Consider the following 13,073-nt stretch of genomic DNA (forward strand, 5'->3'; position numbering starts at 1 on the left):
TTAAACTTATGATCTAGTCCCTATAAAAAAAATAACATGTAAGCAAATCTTGTCTTGGAAATTTTACTGTACGAAATCTAAATTTTAATTGTAGGGTACAAACCGTGGGAGACATTGAATCCGTCATAACTTTTTCAAATATATATATTTTTTAAAAACATGGATGGTGGTCGGACTCAACATGTTGAACCACCATAAAATTGTAAATAAATTTATTGAAGACACATTTGACTAGTATTGGGCTTTCATTCTTATGTGGGTCGAGCATAAACTCGTCTATGGCTAGGTTCGTGGTACTAGATCATCACATAGTAATATGAGCCAAATTTCATCTTATTTTTCAGGCTTCTACATCCCTTACACCTTAAACAAAATTTCGTCCTCGAAATTTTTCTTATGGATTGGCCTCTAGAGAGTGTCGGATATTTGTCTTTAATTTCTTCTTTTCCTTCTCAATTAGCTTCTTCTATTCCATGATTATTCAATTGTACTTTGACTAGTGGAATCTCCTTGTCCCATAATTTATGTACTTTTTGATCCAGTATTTTAATCAATAATTCCTTATAAGATAAAGCTTTCTGTACTTGTAGAGATTGATAATTGACCCCGCGATCAAGATCATGCATGTATTTCCTGATCATCGATATATGAAACACGTTATGAACTGCTAATAGCTCAGGAGGCAAAGCTAATCAATAAACCACATTTTCGACCCTAGCAAATATTTCAAAAGGTTCGATATAACAAGGTCGTAGTTTGCCTTTCTTACCAAACCTAAGTACACCCTTTATTGGTGCCACTTTTAGAAAAACTTTCTCTTCAACTTCAAATTCTAGGTCTTTTCTTCTGGTACCTGCATAACTATTTTGTCTATCTTGTGTGACCTTTATCCTAGTACGGATCTTATCAATGGCTTCCACAATCCTTTTAATGATTTTTTGTTCTAAAACTCACTTTTCTCTGATTTCATCCCAATGAACAGGCGATCTGTATCTTCTACCATATAGAGCTTCATACGGTGCTAGTCCAATAGTCGTCTGAAAACTGTTAATATATGCAAATTCCACCAAAGGTAGATATGATTCCCAATTTCCACCTAGATCTAGAACACAAGCCCTTAGCATATCTTTTAAAGTTTGAATGGTCCTTTCAAACTGACCATTGGATTGAGGGTGATACGCCATATTGAAATTCAATTTCATTCCAATAGCTTCTTGAAATCTCTTCCAAAACTTTGACATAAATTTGGATCTCTATTGGACACAATAGTTACGGGGACACTATGCAATCTTACAATCTCTCTAAGGTACAACTACGCTAGCTGACCTAAATGTCATTTTTACCGAAAGAAAATGAGCGGACTTTGTTAGACGATCCACTATTACCCATATAGCATTGCGATATTCTCCCACTTCAATTCAAGTATATCCAATGGATTTAAAACCCTACCAGTCTTTGATGTTCCGATTTAACTTATTGACACACTGTGCATTTTGCCACAAATAAGTCTATACTTCTTTTCATATTCCTCCATCAAAATGTATCTTGAAGGTCTCGATACATTTTTTTACCACCATGATGTACGGTATATGGGGTGGAATAAGCTTCTCTAATATCTCTTTCCTCAAAACGTCATCCTTATCTACGCAAATTCTTCCTTTAAATATCAGTGCCCAATTCGAAGTTGTTCCAAAATCCTTTCTCTTATCAGTACCAATTTTGTTCTTGATCTTCTGCAAGAATAGGTCTTTACTTTGTACTTCTATGATCCGATCTCTAAGAGTGGGTCGAACCATCAAAGTTGCTTAACAAGTAGTAACTTGTTCTTGTGTGGTAATCCCTTCAATTTGCAAAATTTTCAAGTCTTTAATTAACTCTATCTGAGTAGTAGGTAATGATGCCAGCTATCACATCGACTTCCTACTTAGAGCACGACAACAAATTAGCCTTACCAGGATGGTAATGAATAGTGCAATCATAATCATTTACTAGCTCCAATCATCGTCTTTGTCTCATATTCAATTCCTTCTATTTAAAGAAATAAATTGAGACTCTTATAATCCATGTAAATGTCGCACTTTCCTCCATATAAGTAAAGGGGCCATATCTTTAATCTACCGCTGTAAGTTCTAGATCATGCCTAGTTCTGCTCATGATGTTTTAATTGCCTTGATGCAGAGACAATCACTTTTCCATGTTACATTAGTACACATCTCAAACTTTGTTTGGATGCATCACTATATATAACAAATCCTAGGTGCTTTAACCAATCATTGTTTTAGCTCCTGAAAATTTTTCTCATTTATCTGTCCATTGAAACTATACTCCTTTCCTTATCAATTATGTCTTAGGCCAGCTATTGTGGATAATCCTTCTATAAATCTCCGATAGTACCTAGCCAATCCTAGAAAACTTCAAATTTCACCCGCATTAGTCAGTGCCTTCCAATTAGTTACTGCTTCCACTTTTACTAGATCTACTTCAATTCTTTGGGTAGTAACTACATGATTGAAGAATCCAACTTGCTCAAGCCAAAATTCACACTTTTTAAATTTGGCATACAACTTTTGATTGTGCAATATTTCTAGCGCCATTCAAAGATATTCCTCATGTTGATCTTTACTCTTGAAGTATGTCAAAATGTCATCAATGAAAACTATGACAAATTGATCCAAATACTGATGAAATATACGATTCATTAGATCCATGAACGCTGCTAGAGCATTTGTCTACCCGAACGGCATAATTATAAACTCGTAATGTCCATAATGAGTTCTGAAAGTTGTCTTAGGTATATCACTCGCCTTAACTTTCAATTGATGATATCCATACCGTAAATCGATCTTGGATAATACCTTAACCCGATTCAATTGATCAAACAAATCCTCGATTCTCAAGAGAGTATACTTATTCTTAATGGTCAAACGGTTCAATTCCCAATAGTCAATACACATCCTCATACTTCCACATTAGATTTTGAATCTTGATTAAGACTTAAAGATGATCAATAGTTGAAGTTGCTCTTCCCTAATATTTGTTCATTATTTAACTTCTAAATCAATTTTTGTATGCATCGACATATTTTTACGTATTTAGATTAAAAATCACAAAATACAAATCTTTGTTTAGTTTGTCAAATAGTAGTTAAAAAATTAGATTAAGTGCTAAAGTGTAATCCTCGTAGGAATGATAATCCGGACTCAAAGATCCATTATATTATTTGTTCGATATCATACACTTCTGATAGAAAAATGCAACATTTTTCTGTCATGAAATAAGTTCAACTCAAAGTGCTAGATGTAATATCTTTTATGATAGCAATTTAAAGCATTTTCATGTTTTTGTCTTTATAATATTCCCGGTTTTTTTGGCACAGCTTTTCTTAAAATTATATTTTCACAAACTCGTTTTCAATCTCACATTTTCTCGATAAAATAAATTTGTATGTGAACACTTCAGATAATCTTCCTGATTCTATAATCTCACATTCTTAAAAAAAAATCATTTTTTACTTCAGATAATCTTCCTAAACAACACTCAATCGATTGTATATAACAAGATAAGACTGACCTGGAGACACTTCTTTTTTTTAAAAGTTACGATGTTCAGATATTGGACTTGATTGAGTTTTGACCATCAATCCAGTTATTATCAACCACTTATCTGATTTCAGTCCACGTGTCTCTGTGATTTAAAATTTTTATATCAACATTATTTCAATTTCTAGACTGGAAGGATTTGTTTCGAACTAGGAGCAGCTATATGAAGATCACAGTGAGGAATGAGGCATATAAAGTTGAATTGTAATGTTATCAATCCCATTTCCAAGTTGTTTTATGCTGTATTTGTAGAATCAAGTGAGAATTCTACTGTTGCTGAATTGGAAACAACATTGCAGGCTGATCTCTCTCAGTTGTAAGCTACTGCATCCTTTGCTTGTCGACTATGATGAGTAGTAAAAGTAATAGACCCTAGCACCCTACATCTATTCTTCAAGAATTGAATGTACCTAGTAGTCCTAGAAGTCTTCTTAGTGATGAATAATGAATTTCCCTTGCTAGTATGGGCTCCACCAATCTGTCCACTGATGGTGGCGCTGTCAACAAGGAGACATCTTGTGGACAGAAAACTATAGTCCACTGTTGATTATGCTCTTGTTGCTTTTGTTGTTGATGTTAATACGTCTTATGTTATGATGGGATTTGTTTCACCAGATATTGACCTTTTTTCTATCCCCCCCCCTAGAAGTCTTCTTAGTGATGAATAATGAATTTCCCTTGCTAGTATGGGCTCCACCAATCTGTCCACTGATGGTGGCGCTGTCAACAAGGAGACATCTTGTGGACAGAAAACTATAGTCCACTGTTGATTATGCTCTTGTTGCTTTTGTTGTTGATGTTAATACGTCTTATGTTATGATGGGATTTGTTTCACCAGATATTGACCTTTTTTCTATCCCCCCCCCTTTTTGGTGTTTTCTATTTTTTATGTTCTCTTATTTCTTGAAAGTGTCAAGTCTTGCACATTTAGATACACTCTTCATCTCAATTTTATATGTAAAGGGTGTAAAATTTGCAATGGCCAATGTCTCATGATCTACTTTAGGGTACCAATCAAGGGAACTTTAAAAAATAAGAAATACTAGGCTATTTAACTATCATTAGACAAATTAGATGGACAGTAATTCTTAGAACTTTGTTTAGTGGGATCAACTGAGAAAATTTGAAGCCCTTATTCACACTGGGCTTTGCTCAAGGCTTGGCACTAAGCAAGAGTATTAGGTTGTTGTAGAATTCATATTATGTCTTCTGCATAAATCTATATCTTCATAGTATCATGCTACAATGCCTAATTTAAAAACATGCATGAAAATTCAATTTATTTCATGTTTCCTGATATGTTTTCTTGGAGGCTGATTGGTTTGAGGAATTCAAGATGGAATAAAAATGAAGTTAATTTAATTGATACGGTTAAGGAGACGCATCTAGAAGATTGAAGTGTAAAATGTTGAGAAACGATTATCTGTACTAGAATGTAAATATTTGAATATAATGAAGAGAACAAGAAAATAATCAGAGCTGAACATTCGTGGATTTTTTTCCTGTTTCATTTGTATCTTCCCTGAAGTGTTTTATTTATTATTTCTTGGTGGGTTGCGGTGGGGTTGAAGTTTCTCTTCACTTGTGCACTTTATGTACACTTAAACAACTTTATCTATTGTCAGTGTCAGTTTCTCTATTATTCTCAGAATTGATATACTATTTTAATTTTTGTTCTACTATAGTAGTGACAAAGATGTTCTATCTGGTATTTACAAAAGTTCTAGTTGTAATTAGTTTCAATATAGCTATTATTGCATCAACCTATATATGATTGTGACGTTATTCTGTTGCTGGGTTCACTTATTTTGTTTTTGAACATCTCTTGCAGGTCTTAAATCTCACACCATCACATTGTACGAATTAGGAAAACTCGATAATACTTGCATTGTAAATCTTTGCAGGGATCCAAGTACACTAGAGGGAACCAGATTTAAAGGAGAATTGCAAGAATTTGCCAATCATGCATTTAGTCTCCAGTGTATCCTGGAATGTCTAACATCAAGTTGTGTTGTTACTGATGAGGGGGCAACTTTGATATCTTATTAATATTATTATTATTTTTGGTCAATATCTTACATTGCAAGTTTAGATAGTCTATTTCTCGGGACTATGACATTATCACATACATGGTTCTGCTTCCTTATTGTTCTATTTTGCCTGGACCCAAAGGCCCCATTCATGTTGGTCCTCCTTTTCATTCTTCTCTGACTCCCTGGATGAAATTGGTGCTGTATTTTGCTGTAGGCTGTGGACATTTTCTGTAGTTTTAATAAAAGGTCATTGTTTGAGAAAGCTTCCTACACCATTAGCTGGTTGCGAGAAATCCCTTGTGTGTTCTTGGGATGGATCTATAGTTGGAGGTTTGGAAGGGAAATTTGAAGGGAATTTAGTTAAAGGAAGCATACTCTTAAATTTGTTTAAATTCACTTCTCAAATACTTTGCTCTACTGGTGCAACCTTTCAGTAGGTATGACCTCAATGATAGTGGAAAACTTGTTACTTTAGATGTTCCATTACCTTTGAAGAACTTGATGGTTCAACAACAAACATAGGAGAGGAACTGGGGTTATATACCGAGGGAACCTCAAAGTTGGATTAACTTTGAAGTAATATTTCAAACATATAAATTTGTGGAGCACCGGCATTGGATATATTAGCTTATTGAGACTTTTTAAAGAACAAGAATCAGAAAACTTTTCAATTGGTGGTGAGAAGTACGACTAGGTTCCATTGAGTCCCAAATTATGTAAAGATATATGTAGAAGATCGGTTTATTCTAGTTACAGCAAACAAAAATACTAATTGAGCGTCATGATTCAATGCAAGACTCGAGGAAAAAGTTGCGTGATTGACAGCTGAAGACTTATGCAAGTGGAAAATGAAACACACTTAAGGATCCTTCTTCTCCTATATCTGGGGCCTTAAGTGAGCACTTGAGGCTAAAACTTGCTAAACGATAGTGCTGCAGCACTAAAATTCTGAGCTTTGATGGTAATCTACTCAGGTGTGTTCTTAGTTCATCTCATTCTCTGTTTTGTCTATATACGTTATAAATCATGGTAATTTGTCTATTTTTGAAGATATTTATTATTTGTGATTTTCGAAATGTCAGTATTTTTCCTTTACAATAAGAGGGCTAAAACATCTGAGAACGCCAAGGTACGGATGAGGTGCTTGAAATTACAGCAGACAATTTTTGTTCAAACAATATAAATTTGTGGAGCATCAGCATTGGATATATTAGCTTATTAAGGCTTTTTAAAGAAGAATCAAAAAACTTTTCAATTGATGGTGAGAAGTACAACTAGGTTCCATTGAGTCCCAAATTATGTAAAGATATATGTAGAAGACTGATTTATTTTTAGTTCCTGCAAACAAAATTACTTACTGAGCATCATGATACAATGTAAGACTTGAGGAAAAAGTTGTGCGATGTTTGTGCTGAGTACTGGCAACTGGTCTGATTGCGAGACTTCTTTACCAGAAAGAGCAGCCAATGGATTCATCTTAACAACTGAAGACTTATGCATCTTAACAACTGAAGACTTATGCAAGTGGAAAATGGAACGCACTTAAGGATCATTCTTCTCTTATATCTAGAGCCTTAAATGTGCACAAGAGGCTAAAACTTGCTAAATGATAGCGTTGCAGCACTTAAATTCTGAGCTTTGATGGTAATATACTCAGGTGTGTTCTTAGTTCATCTCATGATCTGTTTTGTCAGTATTCATTATAAATCATGTTAATTTGTCTATTTTCAAGATATTTATTATTTGTGATTTCGAAAATGGCACTATTTTTCCTTTACAAAAAGAGGGCTAAAACATCTGAGAATACTAAGGAACAGATGAGGTGCTTGAAATTACAACAGACTATTGATTTTTAAACAAACCTTTATTTTGGCTCTGATTAGGCCCTTGTCATTTCTGCTGATTGCATTGTCACAGATAAATGGCATTTTTGCCTAACAGACAAAATAGTACGGTTGGCACTCTTTTTATGAAGGAAAATTAGCACAACATCACTTGTCAAAGAAGAATACAAAGTTCACCTTTTTTATTGGTAGTAATTGATATGTTTGGAATAATATTTACTAGTGCGAGTTCCTATTGGAAAATGGAAGTGTTTAGGCAAATTTCATAGTTTATGCTTTGACAAAATTATTCGATGAGAATTTGGAAAGTAAGATATGGAGGCAGTGTGGTAGAGTGATAGGAATGTAAAATGTCATATTTTTCATTCCTTTACCTCATGCTTTGGTGATTAATTAACGCCTAAATGTGCTGAGTACCCTTATATTTTGATTTAGGTTGCAAATGGATGATGATGGCATAAATCAGAAGAAAAGAGCGAAAAATGACTAAAGTAAAAGAAATCAAAAGTTGAAGGACTAAAATACAATTATCCAAAAGTTGAACCGGAAGGCAAAACGAACGAGTGAAAGATTTGAAGGTCAATTTATGGAAGACTCAAAGTGTTAGAAGAAGGAAAACTAGAAAAGAAGCCAAGAAAAGAGAAGATAAAAATTCAGGAATCAAAGTGTAACAATTGAAATTATTTTATACTGTGTGCGAGCGCGGGCTTATAGTGGCTCGCGCATGAGACCTCATTCTTGCTTACCAAGAGCAAAATAACAAGGAGGTGGGCGAGCACGGGCCAAAATTTCTATGATGGGCCAGTTTCTTTATTTTGATGAAATTTTACATGGAAACAATATTTTTGACATCATATATATACCTAAAGACACCAGAACGAAGGGAACCTCCTTTTTGACCTAAAGATCTTATATTCTACATATTCTTGGAGGCAAAGAACGCCCCCATTCCCTTCTACTCTATTTTTGCTCTCAGAATTGATTTCTCTTTTGGTCAAAGGATATTGAAGCCTTGAAATCATTTTCAATTGTGAGATCCACCTAATTTTCATTGTTTAGTTTATATTTTCAGTATTGAATATTCTTCTATACTTAATTTTTCATGATTGTTATGTTTAATCACTAATAAGATCCATTAGTTTATCATGTGTTTCAATCTATAGCTAAGTTAAATATCAAATCCGTAATTGTTTGATTAATTTAACTTGCGAAGCAATTAGGATTAGTAATTTGCTGCTTTGGAAAATTATTAAATTTTAGGAAGAATATTTATCTAGGCTAAATGCAAACGCTTGGCTTGTGTTATCTAGTTCATTTATTTCTTTAATTCGGAAAGTCATTATTAAATTAAATTCTAACGCTTGTCTACTATTGTTTGGTAATGAGAATTAATTAGATTGCTTGTGATGTACTTAATTAAAAGTAAGGAGAAATAAGAAATTGTTTCAAATGAGAAATTATTTTCCAACGATGAATACTAGAAGTATGAATTAATTATTTGTGGATCAATGACCAATTGTAAATCTCCAATGGTGGATGTTGACTTAGACCAAGGTTCGTTCTATTGATTTCATTTAATTCGATAATTTGCGTTTACGTTAATTGCTATTTTTAAAAATTATTTGTTTCAAAACCAAAAATCAGATTTTTAGTTAATTTAGCATAAAAGATAGACTAAACACTCTTCGTAGAATGGACCCTTACTTCCACTACTACATTTGTTTTGAGGAGTATAGGTTTTAATTTGAAGTGCCTATGACAGCACGTAACAAATTTTGGCGCCGCTGCCAGGGAGTGATTTAGTTTATTTTTGTGCTTTTTGTTTGTTCACTTAGTTTTTTTTTTAAATCCTTTTCTTTTTTGTTTATTTTGTTTAGTCTAGTTTATTTTTTTTATTAGCTTCCTTAATTGTTATGCCCATAACTCGATCCTCTGGCCAAATTGATTTGCAGTACAATCCAGAATTAGAAAAAAACTTTGCCCATGTTAAGGAGTGGTATTCAATGAAATTTCAAGGGACACATGGCTGGACATCAAACTTTGAAGGAGCTTGCAGCTCCAAATTTGAACCAACAACCTCTTTGCATCACTTTTCCTACTTTAGATGTTGCCACTACTTTTGAATTGAAGTCTGGACTAATACATCTTTTGCCCACCTTTCATGGTCTTGTAGGTGAAGATCCCTATAAACATTTAAAGGAATTCCACGCGGGTTGCACAAGCATGAAACCTACAGGAGTAACTGATGAGCAAATTAAACCGAGAGCCTTTCCATTCTCTTTAAAGGATTCAGCTAAGGACTGGCTCTACTATTTGCCATCTGGAAGTGTCACAACATGGGAGGAAATGAAGAGTATGTTCTTCGAAAAATATTTTTCAGCTTCAAGGGCAAAAAACATCCGAAAAGCAATTGTGGCGTAATACAGGACACTAGGGAATCCTTATATGAATACTAGAAGCATTTCAAATTGTCCATTATTTTCATGAAGGGCTTTTACCCACAGATAGGAGTATGATATGTAAGTGGAGGAGTTTTGGTAGATAAGACTCCCAAGGGCACTAGGAATTTGATTGCAAACATGGCAGCCAACTCTCAACAATTTGGCACTAGACTCGACACTCTTTTTAGGCATGTTAATGAGGTAGATTTTTTATCTCTTGAACAACAACTTACGAGACTAACTTCTCTTGTTCATCAAATGGCTACAGGTAATATACAAACGATGAAGGCATATGGTATTTGTTCAGTGGTAGGACATTCAATTGACATGTGCCCAACTCTTCAAAAAGATGAACAAGTTAATGCAGTAGGCAGCTTTCCTGGACAACCACAAAGGAATTATAACCCTTACTCTAACACCTATAAATCAAGATGGAGGGATCATCCTAATCTTAGCTATGGGGAAAAACAAGTGAATCAACCCAACTTTCAGCAATATAGGCAGCCATATCTTCCTAGACAACAACAAGACCAAACTTCAATTTTCGTTATGTCTCTAGAGGATATTGTTAAGTCTTTGGCCACTAACACTTTACAATTTCAACAGGAAACAAAACAATTCCAACAAGAGGCAAGGGTAAATATTAAAAGTTTGGAGAATCAAATGGGTCAAATGGCAATCGCAATCAACAAGCTAGAAGCACAAGGTTCAGGAAAATTACCCTCTCAAACAATGGTCAATCCAAGAGAAAATGCATGTGCAATCACCCTGAAAAATGGTAAAAAGGTTGAGATTCGAGTAAAAATAGTCCCTACATCATCGGAGCAACAAAAGGAGAAAGATGGCATTGCAAACACGGATGTTCCCAATGACAATAACATGCCTAAGTGTAAGTTTTCGCCTCTTTCTAATTATAAACTGATACCCCCTTTGCCTCATGATTTAGAAGGATATAGGAAAGGTGAATGAGATCATGAGCTTTATGATACTTTTCGTAGATGCGAGATAAATATTCAACTTATAGATGTTATTAAACAAATACCTCGTTATGCTAAATTTTTGAAACATTTGTTCAAGAGTAAGAGGAAGCAAAAACTCAAGGGATGTGAAAAGGTAAACATTAGGAAGAATGTCTCCGCAATTATTCAAAGAAAAATCCCCAAGAAGTGCCTGTACCCAGGTATGTTTACTATCCCTTGTACGATGGCGACACTACTTTGAAAAAGCCATGATAGATTCAGAAGCTTCTATTAATGTCATGCCATATTCTATATACGCTTCTTTGAAACATGGACCTTTAAATGAAACGGTGTTGTGATCCAACTAGCTGACAACTCTAATGCCTGTCCTAAGGGTTTAATTGAGGATATTCTTATGATCAAACTACCCCCCATCTTGCTAGGAAGACCATTCTTAAAGACATCCGAAACTAAGATAGATGTTCATGATTGCACACTTACTATGAAATTTAATGATAAAATTGCTAAATTCATATGATTCCACAAAATGACCTAATGATGAAAATCCTGTTTACTCTATTAAAGTGATTGATAATTTAGAATAGAAAATTTTAGAAACTGATGAAAATAATGCAGTGAAAGTTGCCATTGATAAGCATATGAAGGAGGTGGATCAAGAGTTACCTTCGAATATTGCCTTACAGGAAACCATTGTAGCATTGAATGCTTCTCTAAAGTCAGGTAAAGTTTGCATAGTGTTTTGTCAATTTCTAACAAGAGATATTTCTATGCAGGTTTCCAAATGGAGGAGGTGAGAACATGGGGCCTTGGAAATCCAATTGATGCTGGTTGAAGAAGGAAGCAATAAAAGTCTAGCCAAAGAAAATAAACAAAGGCGCCGCTTGGGAGGCGACCAAAGGAGAATTCGTTCCGTTATCTTTTTATTTTTATCTTTTTACATTCATATGTTTGGTTGATGTTTCCTTTTCTTTGCATTTTACCTTACATTGGAGAGAATGTAAGTTTTAAGTGTGGGGGAGGGAATTTAGGTTGAGTCTAAAATTTTCAGTTCATATTTTTGTGTTTATTTTTGACTTTTTGATCAAACTTCAATATAAGAGAAGAAAACAAAGTGGTTTTGAATGATTTTAGTTGTGTGCGCTATTTGCTAGATTCATTTAAACTTCTAAAGAACTCATAACATGATTGAACGGATTATCTCACAACTTAGAGTTAATTAGTTAAGTTATTTTCTTTGAGGATGGTAGTAACTAAATTTTGTAGACAAAAAGTCGGTGAGATTTTGAGCCTTTAGACTAACACATCCATATCAGTCTCACTATTTTTCTTTCATGAGCGATATTCTTTCATGGACTTGTTTCTCTAGAACTTGCCTTGATTCTCTTCGAGGCCATATTGATACATGCATGCATGAACATGATTAATGCTATCTTTGTTGCATAAGTTAGCCATCTTTGCGAAATAGCCTACCTAGCAACTAATTTTACCTTTTGTTGAGCCTTTTGAGCCTTATAGCCTTTTCCTTTTGTAAACCTACATTACAAGCTTTAAATCCAAAAAAATAATATCTTTACCCAAGCCATAGAGCTAGTGAGGTATTGTTCTTCATTTTGATACATGGGAGGGCGAAAGAAATAATGGGGGGTGTCTAAAATTTTGGTAAGATTATGATGGTGGAATGGAACATGTTCTCAATTACAATTCATAAATTACAATATTAGTGCAATATTTTGAGTTAAAAAAATCGAAAAAAGAAGAAAAAATTGATGAAAAAGATGAAAGAGAAAAAAGTGATGGAGGAAATAGCTTTCAATGTTACAAAATTATTTTATGTTCATGATTCCTCCGTATATATTACAAGAAGGGATTGGGTTGCGTGAAATAGGCGTAAAGAAGTTGTGAGTGGAGAGATTGATCTTACACTTTTTATGTATACGTTTGAGCTGAGTTAATTCATCTTTACTCCACTAGTTCAATGGCTTTTGTGTCACTTACCCAAATAATTCCCACCTGGACCCTAAGCCACGTTACAATCTATAGAAAAGACCTTATGATTTGTGTAATGCATGTGATCTAATTGGTAGAGAATGAGAAGATATGCGCCATATGGTAGATCATGTTCATTGGAATGAACTTGAGAAAAACGCTTACCCATTAAACACATGAGAGTTGAATG

General features: G+C 34.2%; 2 protein-coding genes and 1 pseudogene across 2 annotated transcripts; 2 read left to right on the plus strand and 1 right to left on the minus strand.

Annotated features, from left to right (window-relative positions):
- Positions 1 to 452: 452 nt before the first annotated feature.
- On the minus strand, positions 453 to 1,184 carry LOC111385184. Its single transcript, XM_023009557.1, has 3 exons — positions 1,018 to 1,184; positions 775 to 924; positions 453 to 633 (listed from the first exon to the last, which is right to left on the minus strand). Exons 1-3 carry the CDS (start codon positions 1,182 to 1,184, stop codon positions 453 to 455), a joined length of 498 nt encoding a protein of 165 aa, XP_022865325.1.
- A 2,597-nt stretch (positions 1,185 to 3,781) lies between these two features.
- On the plus strand, positions 3,782 to 7,616 carry LOC111385185 (annotated as a pseudogene).
- Positions 7,617 to 10,055: 2,439 nt separating this feature from the next.
- On the plus strand, positions 10,056 to 11,729 carry LOC111385186. Its single transcript, XM_023009558.1, has 4 exons — positions 10,056 to 10,878; positions 10,942 to 11,097; positions 11,492 to 11,617; positions 11,671 to 11,729. The coding sequence occupies exons 1-4, from the start codon at positions 10,056 to 10,058 to the stop codon at positions 11,727 to 11,729; spliced, it is 1,164 nt and encodes a 387-aa protein (XP_022865326.1).
- Positions 11,730 to 13,073: the final 1,344 nt, after the last annotated feature.

The sequence above is a fragment of the Olea europaea genome, unplaced genomic scaffold, assembly GCF_002742605.1.
Source record: "Olea europaea var. sylvestris unplaced genomic scaffold, O_europaea_v1 scaffold3106, whole genome shotgun sequence".
Lineage (NCBI taxonomy): Eukaryota > Viridiplantae > Streptophyta > Magnoliopsida > Lamiales > Oleaceae > Olea > Olea europaea.